The sequence below is a fragment of the Lactuca saligna genome, chromosome 9 (assembly GCF_052625555.1).
Source record: "Lactuca saligna cultivar CGN05327 chromosome 9, ASM5262555v1, whole genome shotgun sequence".
Lineage (NCBI taxonomy): Eukaryota > Viridiplantae > Streptophyta > Magnoliopsida > Asterales > Asteraceae > Lactuca > Lactuca saligna.
This window is the reverse complement of record NC_136425.1, coordinates 146097059-146108116: the sequence shown is the minus strand read 5'-3', so window position 1 is coordinate 146108116 and position 11058 is coordinate 146097059. Positions and strand designations below refer to the sequence as shown.

Genomic DNA, 11058 nt, shown 5'->3' with positions numbered 1-11058 from the left:
ACATCATATTGTAATCTTTAACTTTGATGAACATGATTATGTTCAACCTTCGAATAATATTGATACTTCGTAATTCTTACGTTTGATGAATATGAATATGTTCGACCTTTAATTAATGCATATGTACCGCAAACTTGGGATGATCCAAAATTATAAAGTTCAGAGAGAGAGAGAGATAGAGAGAGAGTTTTTTTTTTATATATTTATTAAGATATTAAGAGAATATTATAAAAATGAAAAAAAAATCCAAAATAAAAAGGAATAATAGTTTTTTTTTTTTTTTTTTAAATTATCATGAGCTAAATCAGTGGCACAAATTTAAAAAAAAAAAATCAAACTATATTTATAACTTTTTACAAACCATAAAAACCAAATTTACAAATTTAAACCTCAACCCAACCTATTTAAATAAAGGATTAAAGTATTCAATCCGTTTAAATAGACTGAATTATTAGTGTGGTTCGGGTTGGATCGACAAGTGCGGGTTAAAATTGACAGCCCTATACTGCTGTACCACAAAACCCCTATAAAACATAAACCACAAAACCCACGCAACTTTTGCTTTCTGCGCCACTGTTTGACGAGTGAGTGGTGACCAAGAACAGGAAAAAGAAGGACATTTCTATACACAATCTACGGAGAATCTTAATGTTTCAAGATTTGGTATGTTTTACAATTCTCCGATGAACACGGCTACCGATTTCTTGTTAAACCCAGTTTTCTTACATGGGTGTGTTGCCTCGATACAATTTCTGTTCTTGCTTTTCATATTAGTCTCTTGGGTTTGGAAAAGATTCAGGATTGATAGAAGTCAAACTGTGGTTGCAAAACGGAGTTTTGGGTATTTGTGTTTCAAACAAACTCTGTTTTGTTCTCTTGTTCTATCACTCTTCAACCTAGTTTTGTGTTTCTTGAACAATTTTTATTGGTATAGAAATGGATGGACTTATGAAAAGATTGTCACCCTTTTGCATGCTGTTCTTGGAACACTTATCTGGTTATTCGTTTCTGTGTATTTGCACACACTCGTCTCGAATTCGTCGACACAATCTTCAAAGTACCCATTTGTCTTACGGGTTTGGTGGGTGTTTTTCTTTACTGTTTCTTGTTATTCCCTTGTAGTTGATTATATTCACTACAAAAAAACCCATAATTTACCTTCCATGTTCTTTGTGTCCGATTCCGTGTCCAGTCTCCTGGGTTTGTTTCTCAGTTTTGTGGGGTTGTCCCACAAGAGCCAAGAAGAAGGTCAAAGTCACAATCTTGAAGAACCCCTTTTGAATTCTCGTAGCGATAGAGTTAGGGGCGAGAGCGAGATTCCATCAACTTACCAAAACGCAAGCTTCTTTAACCTGCTGACATTTTCTTGGATGGGTTCCATAATCTCAAAAGGGAATAAAAAACCATTAGACCTTGAAGATGTTCCACAGCTAGCAGATATCGATAGTGTGAAACAAGTCTTTCCTATTTTGTTAGAGAAAGTACAGTTTTTAAGCAATGGGAATAACCAAATCACTACATTCGGTCTCACAAAAGCTTTAATTTACATCGTATGGAAAGAAGTTGTTATCACTGGATTCCTTGCTTTAGCATCTTCTTTGTTGAGTTTTGTGGGTCCTTACCTCATAGACACATTCGTTCGATACCTTAACGGACAAAAAGATTACAAATACCAAGGTTTTATTTTGGTGGCTACATTTTTCATTTCAAAAGTGGTGGGGTGTTTCACACAAAGACACTGGTGGTTCAAGCTCCAACAAGCAGGGATTCGCGCCAGGTCAGCCCTAGTTGCCATGATATACCAAAAGGGTTTGACCATTTCTGGTCAGTCAAAGCAGGGGAACTCGAGTGGTGAAATGATCAACTTGATGGCAGTTGATGCCGAAAGAGTAGCTTTTTACGCTTGGCATATGCATGATTTTTGGTTACTTCTTGTGCAAGTAGGTGTTGCCTTAGCACTTTTATATAAAAATTTAGGACTTGCAGCCATTGCTTCATTAGTAGCCACAATTTTCGTTTTGTTAGCAAATCTTCCACTAGGAAATATACAAGAAAAGATTCAAGACGACTTGATGAAATCTAAAGATAATCGGATGAAAGCAACATCCGAAATCTTGAGAAACATGAGGATTCTTAAACTTCAAGGTTGGGAGATGAAGTTTCTTTCAAAAATCATTAAACTTCGTGATGAAGAAGAAAACGCGTTGAAGAAATACATGTACACTTTATCCCTCACTTCTTTCATATTCTGGGGTGCTCCGATTGTTGTAGCGGTTGTCACTTTTGCCACGTGTCTATTTTTCGGCATTCCACTTGAATCAGGGAAGGTACTTTCTGCATTAGCAACATTTAAAATACTTCAAGAACCTATTTACAATATTCCAGACTCGATCTCAGCGTTTTTCCAAACTAAAGTCTCACTTAACCGCATTGCCACATACCTTCGCCTCACAGACATAGATTCCAACGCGATAGATAAGGTGCCACCTGGCAGTTCTGACGTGGCAGTTGAGATCATCAATGGAAACTTCGCATGGGATGCAAATGCTTCCTCTTCTAATCTCACACTGAAAGATATAAACATTAGAGTGAATCATGGCATGAGAGTTGCTGTTTGTGGGACCGTTGGCTCAGGGAAATCAAGCTTACTTTCTTGTATTTTGGGAGAGGTGTCGAAGATATCAGGAAGTGTTAAAGTTGAAGGGAAAAAGGCGTATGTGGCTCAGTCACCATGGATACAAAGTGGAAAGATTGAAGATAATATTTTGTTTGGTAGGGAGATGGATAGAGAGAGGTATGATAATGTTCTTGAAGCGTGTTCTTTGAAGAAAGATCTTGAAATCTTGTCATTTGGTGATCAAACGGTTATTGGTGAGAGAGGGATTAATTTGAGTGGGGGTCAGAAGCAGAGGATACAGATTGCACGGGCTCTTTATCAAGATGCGGATATATATCTTTTTGATGACCCATTCAGCGCGGTTGATGCTCATACCGGCAGTCATCTTTTTAAGGTAAGCAACTTTTTGGTTGTTTTGTTATATAATTTAAGCAATAGAATAGTAACAAGTTTTGATGTCCCGTATCAATATACATGGTTGTATCTGGCTCTATATATGTTTATATGTTGGAGTATACACTCTCTCTCTCTCTCTCTCTCTCTCTCTCTCTTTAAAGGCTCTTCATTTGGAGAGAAAATCAGTCACTGCACATATCTAATCAACATGGAAAGGGGGAGACTTTGAAATTGAGATCACTTGTCACTTATATACTTGGTGGATGTTTCTTTTCTAGTTAATAGGCTTAATGGATTAAGTAGGTAGTTTAGAAAGGTGGTGTTTAGCAGCACGTAGAGCACTAAGTCCGGAGGGTGTACCGCGGGGAAGGTGTGCGGGAACTCCTCAGTGCACTCTCTATCCTCTCTTGATAGGCTAGAGCCAGCCATTTAAATGTAATTTCCATTTCTTTCTTTTTTTTTTTCCTTTTTTTTTTATTAAATTATATATATGCTAAAAATTATAAAAAAGATTTCTAAAATTTATGGTTTTTAATTCCTTACAAATAGAGTATAATATTTGTATAAAATATATTTAAAAAAAATGAAAGGAAGTGAAAAGTGACCACTTCCTGGGTTTTGAAAAATGAAAGGAGAGTGAGGGGAAAACTGACGTGACACAGAAAAAGTTAGAGGTGAAAGGTGAGTGCACCTTGAGTGGTCAGGTTCGAAGGACAAAGAGTTGGTATGCCACTTCCCACCATGCTAGATAGTTCGATTACGTTAATTGCCCGTGAGCAGTGCTTTTCCTATTGTGTTTGTTCAAGTGCTAAGAAGCACTCAAGGAATATTGGGGTTGGGCCAGGGTAAATATGTTTAATTAAGGGTTAATTAAGAAACTTAGGTTTTATTAATCCGATTAATTAATAAATAAAGAGTCGGAGGCAAAAACTCCAATTCTACTCGGTTAGTCGTCTTTTCCAATCTCCAGGCTCCAATTTTACACTCCTCTCACGGACTCATGCCAAGATTGAACTTTTGAAGCAGAATCATCAATTATCGGAGACATCAAAGTAAGGTACATTTCACTCTATCTTTCAAATTCTACTCTCGTGTCATGTATGTGTATGTACGATTCTTGATCCTTCATTCATGTATGCATGGTGTATTATCATTTTATGGCATGTTGGCTTTACTTGTGTAGCTTGGCTTGATATGAAATTGTGATCAATGGATAATTGTATGTGTATATGAACTGTATATGTATGATACTTGTATGGTTGTGTGTATTTATATTTAAACTATATTTCTGTATATATTTTTTTAATTTGACTTTATGATCACTGCTTAGTTGATAATGGACCAATCAAGTAATAGTTGTAACCTTAGTTTTCTATTATTTATTAATTTATTAAAAATTGACTACTCCAATCTCATCTTATTTATAAACTTTGTAGGAAAGTCATTGGAAGATAAAAGGCCATATCTCGATTGGACACCATTGTGCCATACATTGCCTGGATCTGATCATCGTAGGATATTGGCTTATAGATTCCTAGGTGAAATGCATTAAAGAAGTCAATTTTCAAAACAAATTTATGATCAAATCATCCGGTTTCAGTAATATTTGTAATCGGCTTATATCTTGGTTATAGAAATCGTGAATACACATTGGCTATGAAAAGATAACACTAGCAGTTAGGTGACCGTTATCCCACTAGGTTATACAAGTGACATGCGAGTGCTTTCATAAGAGGTGTTTTTAATGTGTATATGAACATCAATAAGAGTTGTTTTAATGTTTTTATAGTTATAGTTTAAAAAAAAAATGATATCATGGTTATTGCATCCATCCAATGAGCCGTGATATACTTTTATTAAAATCACATTTTCATAATGTTCTTTTATAAAATCCAATTTTATATAATTGATGCGATCAAATTTTAAAATTAATATCTATTATTAAGTTTTGATGTTCAAGTGCTAAAGAATATTTATAAACCTTTTAGTAAAACTTCTTTTTATAATATAAGGTTTGATTTTGATAAGTCTTAAAATCTCAATTTCCAACTTATAAAATTTTAGTCGTCGTAATTTTTCGTTAGCTCATTTTATTTTAAAAACCTTTTTACCATCTTATGTTAAATGATAAATTTCATTAAAATCAAACTCTTTGTGATCATTTTATGTTTAAAATATCATCTAGCATTTTAAAATCTAGTTTTACAAACATGCATAATATAACATAAATTAAGCATCACATAGCATAAAACATATGAGCATAAACCCACCATAATCTAGTGACATTTTGTGAGCCATCACAAAAGTACGAAGTCCATTCTCAAGAGACATAAAGGCACCCAATCTTCTTATGATGTGTTCATGCTTCAACACCTTGTAGCAAGTTTATAAAAATAATTTTATAAAGTTTATAAAATTTTCATAAAACTATTCTAAATAATCTGTTACTTAAAAAAATAAAAAAAATGAAAACTATCTATTTAATTATTATATATCATATGAGTAAATAAATATTACAACCGTTTTAACAAATCAACACAAATAACATTACAAACTGTCCTTTTTTATCTGCCCTTCTTTTCCCCCTTCCAACTCCTCTCACGTTTAAACTCATGAACGTTTTTAAAAACTTGATGAATATTGGAAAACTTGTTTTTTTTTTTTTTTTTTTTTTTTTTTTTTTTTTTTTTTTAATGAATGTAAGGGTGAAATTGTCATTTAGTCTCCTTCAGACTAGAAAAGACATGAACCTTATATATACACAACATTTTCTTATATAGACAACATTACCCTTTCATCTACATTACCCATAAAAGACTTAATGGGAGAAAAAGCCCCTCACATCCCTTAATTATCGCTTACAATTTTGCCAAATATAGTCCTCTCCAAACATGCTGAATGTCAGATTCCCATCAAAAACACATAATTGTTCTGCACAGATTGGTGCATCAGCTAATATAACCACATACATGAGAGTGATTTACATCATTTTAAGGTGAATTTCTTCTTTCCCAACGATAGGAATGCATGTTGCAATTTCTAGACTCGAAGACAGTGATTTACATTACACATCAAGTCGAGTTCTTACCAGCTGCAGATCTCATCTTCGTGAGCTATCTAACTCTTTTGTTTTCCATTTCATTGTACATATGAACACACATCTCACTTGGTATAACATCACAATCAGGTTTTGAAAGATGGAAGAATTACACAAGCCGGAAAGTACAACGACATTCTCAATTCAGGAAGCGACTTTATGGACCTTGTAGGTGCACACAAAGAAGCATTATCAGCAATCGATTCCATGGAGACAAATGTGCAAGAAGGAACCACAAGTTCCAAGAAGAACACAAACGATACTCAAAATAGTAAAACAGATGATATTTCAGGTTCAAAAGCACAGCTTGTTCAAGAAGAAGAAAGAGAAAAAGGGAAAGTAGGTTTTTCAGTCTACTGGAAATACATAAACACGGCTTATGGAGGGACACTTGCACCATTTATAGTATTGGCAGAAATTTCGTTCCAGATACTACAAATTGGAAGCAGTTACTGGATGACTTGGGGATCTCCAGTTTCCGAAAGTGATCCAGCCCCTGTTACTGGATCAACCCTAATCATGGTTTATGTAGTTTTATCAGTTGGATGCGCTTTGTGCATACTTGCAAGAGGCTTGCTTCTTGCAACTTTTGCGTATAAAGCAGCCACTCTTGTCTTCCACAAAATGCACTTGTCCATATTCCGTTCACCCATGTCGTTCTTTGACTCTACTCCAAGTGGACGAATACTAAATAGAGTAAGCGAACATCTTCTCTTCACACGCCTAGTTATTAATCAATAAAATGCTTCCCGTAGAAGTAAAGATCCATAAGTGAGGTCTCAGGTTCAAGTCTGAGCATTTTCCTTTTTTTTTTTTTTTTTTTAAAGAATAATGTTCAATAAACATAGATTTTTTTTATAGGCATCTACAGACCAAAGTGCGGTGGACATGGACATCCCTAACCAACTTGCAATCTTTGTATTCACAATCATTCAACTTCTTGGCATCATTGCGGTGATGTCACAGGCTGCTTGGCAGGTGATCTTTATATTTGTGCCAGTGGGCATAATGTGCATCAGGTTAAAGCAATATTACTTGCCTTCAGCAAGAGAAATGTCGCGGCTATTTGGAGTTTGTAAAGGCCCCTTGATACAAAACTTTGCTGAAACAATATCAGGATCAACTACAATTAGAAGCTTTGATCAACAAGGAAGATTTCAAGACACGAATCTAAAACTGAATGATGATTTTGCAAGGCCAAAGTTTCATGCTATTGCTGCCAGGGAATGGTTAGGCATACGTTTGGACATGCTGTCTTCTTTCACGTTTGCTGTGTTTTTAATATTCTTGATTTCTATCCCGGAAGGAACTATTGATCCAAGTAAGTCGATCTTTCATGTCACATATTGCATCAATTGGTTATGCAGAATACATGTCTGATGGTACTTTTTGCTTATTTATTTCTCAAGGTATTGCGGGATTGGCTGCTATTTATGGTCTTACATTGAACACATTGCAAGGATTGGTTTTATGGACTCTTACCAATCTTGAAAACAAAATTATTTCGGTTGAAAGAATATTTCAGTATTCTTCTATCCCTAGTGAACCTCCTCTTGTTATAGAATCAACTAGGCCTGATGATCAGTGGCCTTCACAGGGAGAAGTTGACATCCGTCATCTTCAGGTATTTAATTTAATTAAATAAATAAATGTTTATAACTAATATGTTCCAAATTAATATTGAAGCTAATGATTTCTTCTTAAAGGTTCGATATGCACCACATATGCCACTTGTGTTGCGAGGTCTTACGTGCACTTTCAAGGGAGGAATGAAGACTGGGATTGTGGGAAGAACGGGTAGTGGGAAGTCAACTCTGATACAAACACTCTTCCGCCTTGTGGACCCCGCAGCTGGAGAGATTCTCATAGATGGAATTAACATATCAACAATCGGACTTCATGATCTTCGTTCAAAGTTGAGCATAATTCCTCAAGATCCTACCATGTTTGAAGGAACTATTCGAAGCAACCTGGATCCCCTTAAAGAGTATACAGATGATAAGATTTGGGAGGTATCAAAACTGCAAATATAAAGTTTTCAATACTTTTAAACATTTTGTAAATTGTAATGCTAGAATGAGTAGAATCTAACGATGTTTGTTACTTTAGGCTCTTGATAAGTGCCAGCTTGGAGATGAAGTGAGGAGCAAGGAAGGGAAGCTTGACTCATCAGGTATATGTTAGACTGTTGGAGTCTACCTTCTCTTTCTAAAAGCTCCAAAAAATCTTGGACTCTATGTATCTAACTAACAGTTTTTATAACAAAATGTTATAGTGACTGAGAATGGAGAGAACTGGAGTGTGGGTCAAAGGCAGCTGGTGTGTCTAGGGCGTGTGCTACTGAAGAAAACAAAAGTCTTGGTTCTTGATGAGGCTACTGCATCAGTTGACACAGCAACTGATGGAATGATTCAGCAGACACTTGCACAACACTTTACAGATTCCACAGTGATAATGATTGCTCATCGTATCACCTCTGTGCTCAATAGCGACATGGTTTTGGTTCTAGAACAAGGTTTGGTAAACAAATTTGTTGGCTCTGTGTACTTGGAGTTAATGTCTTAATAGTCTATGTGCTTTTTGTTTTGTATATATGCAGGTCTGATTGATGAATATGATTCTCCAACAAAGCTGTTGGAAGATGAATCATCTTCATTTGCAAAGCTTGTTGCAGAGTATAGTATGAGATCAAATTCAAGTTTTGAAAACTTAGCAGCAAGATAATTTGTTGGTATCAAAAGTGGTGTTTAATGATTTCATGATTGCGTGAATGACCATGGGGACACAGAAAGCTAAGTGATTTTGGTGCACCAGGGTCCTCCTTATGGATGATATTGTAACCTGAAAGTATTGCAACTGTTTATCTACATTTCTGATGTGTGTAAACGTAACTACTTTCTGCTTGTAAGCTGTTAAGATTGTGTAAGAGCACACTTAAAATCGAAGATTATTGTTAAATCAAATCTTTAGCTGCTGAGCTGATAATTGAAGGCCTTCTCTTTGAGTATAATATATATCATGCCTTTTTAGACTTTTTGACATTTAAATTCTTGAACATTCCTGGGAATTTATATGATGATTGGTGTGGTTGAATTATGAAAAAAATAAGGATCAATCAAAGCCCTTTTTTCTCTATTAGATTAATAACTATGGCACTATGCCTTTCTGTTCCTTTCTTCTTTGTGCAAGGAGTGAGTCGGAATCTCATTCTTTGTTAATCTGTTTGTGCAATGTTGAGTACGCCACATGTTCGATGATTTCATCCCAATCTAGAACATAATTGTATAAATCATAACTTTTTCATGATCTTAAATTGCTTATAGAACCTTCGTGATTTACTTTGAACATGATTGTATCCAGCCTCGTATTAAAATACCACTATTTTCATCAAGAAAACACAGTGAATTTTTGAAGAAGTCAAGGGTGTTTGGTAAACTTAATGAATTAACTTATCGAACTCCAAATTCTAAATTGATTTATAGTAGTCACTTAGTACAATTTCCAAGGTAGGGATCATATATCTAAAGAGTGTATAACTTGCCTTAGAGACGTGAGTGCTTTGTATTTTGGTTTGTTTAATTCTAACTCAACCTTGGGATATTTCATTCTGTAATTCCAATTGGCATAGACTTAGTTCTTGAGGCTCCTTTTAATGGTTTAGAAGTGAACTCTTTGTAGAAGCATAATTCAGCATCTATAATGTGATTTGTCATCACCTTTACTACTATGAACATTATGCTGGTGATTTTTAGTATCACCATGACATTTTATGTAATTGGAACTAACATGTGAGCTAAAAGGTTTCATAATGTGTACTCTAATATATGTACGGGTTTGTGCGGGGTGCACGCATGTATAAAATTGAATTAGAAGCCGGTTTGACGACAAGTCGGAGGTACGGAGGGCAACGCCCCTAGCGGGGTCCAAGGGGCAGAGTCCTAACTGGGGTCCCGCTAGTTTTGAAAATTCAAATTTTTAAGGGTGATTATGGTAAAACTAACGAAATTCGTTAGTTTTGGAAACCCTAATTCCTCATTAATATTCAGATTTCCCTGACCTGCTTCCAAAGCAACTCATGAAGGCCAACCCTAAGAGGCAAACCCTAATCTCGTTTATTATAAATAAACGACTCTTCTCTTTGAGACTACACACACAAAATCATTAGCTCTCTTTTTCTTTATACGAACATAGAATCCTTCTACCAATTTGGCTTATGTTTTCTGCGCTTGTATTCGTAAGTGTCATCTTGGATTATCCTTGGCTGAATTTCTTGCAACCCAGGCATAGGGTAGAAATATCAATTCGGAAAGTGTTCAGACGATCCAAGGGGTATCCAGATCTCCAACATAAACCCTAATTCCTCAAACAATCGAACTGATATTTTCTGTTTCTGGAGATGGGAGATTCAATCTACGAGATGACCACGAAGTTTGCAAACCTAGAGAAGTTCGACGGCGTTGATTTCAGTCACTGGAAGAAGAAGATGCATTTCATGCTGACTACTCTAAAAGCATCATACGTGCTGACTACTCCAAGACCAACGGAGGTTGAGGAAGGTGTTGCCGAGACGATTGAAGAGATAAGGAGGAGACATAAGTGGGACAACGATAACTACATCTGCAAAGGTCATAATTTGAACAGTATGTCTGATGCTCTATTTGATATCCATAGTGAAGCCTTGACTACCAAGGAGTTGTGAGACACCCTTGAATTCAAATACATCACTAAGGACGCTTCTAGCAAGAATTTTCTGATCAATGATTAAAATAATTTAAGATGGACGATTCAAGGGCTGTCACTGAACAATACAATGAACTCCTCGGCATATATGGTCAGTTTAAACTGCACCGTATGAATATAGATGAATCCATTGTTGTGTCAAGCATCATTGATAACCTTCCTCAATCCTAGAACGATTTCAAACATAACTTAAAACATCAAAAGGAGG

The 11058-nt window shown here is 35.6% G+C and overlaps 1 protein-coding gene across 1 annotated transcript; it reads left to right on the top strand.

The window, feature by feature from the left end:
* The first annotated feature begins 544 nt into the window (after nucleotides 1-544).
* LOC145014471 (ABC transporter C family member 3-like) lies at nucleotides 545-9095 on the top strand. The gene is made up of 9 exons (XM_078972842.1): nucleotides 545-3011; nucleotides 6035-6121; nucleotides 6201-6806; nucleotides 6972-7431; nucleotides 7520-7734; nucleotides 7817-8122; nucleotides 8220-8283; nucleotides 8386-8625; nucleotides 8710-9095. Exons 1-9 carry the CDS (start codon nucleotides 666-668, stop codon nucleotides 8832-8834), a joined length of 4449 nt encoding a protein of 1482 aa, XP_078828968.1. The 5' UTR covers nucleotides 545-665; the 3' UTR covers nucleotides 8835-9095.
* Nucleotides 9096-11058: the final 1963 nt, after the last annotated feature.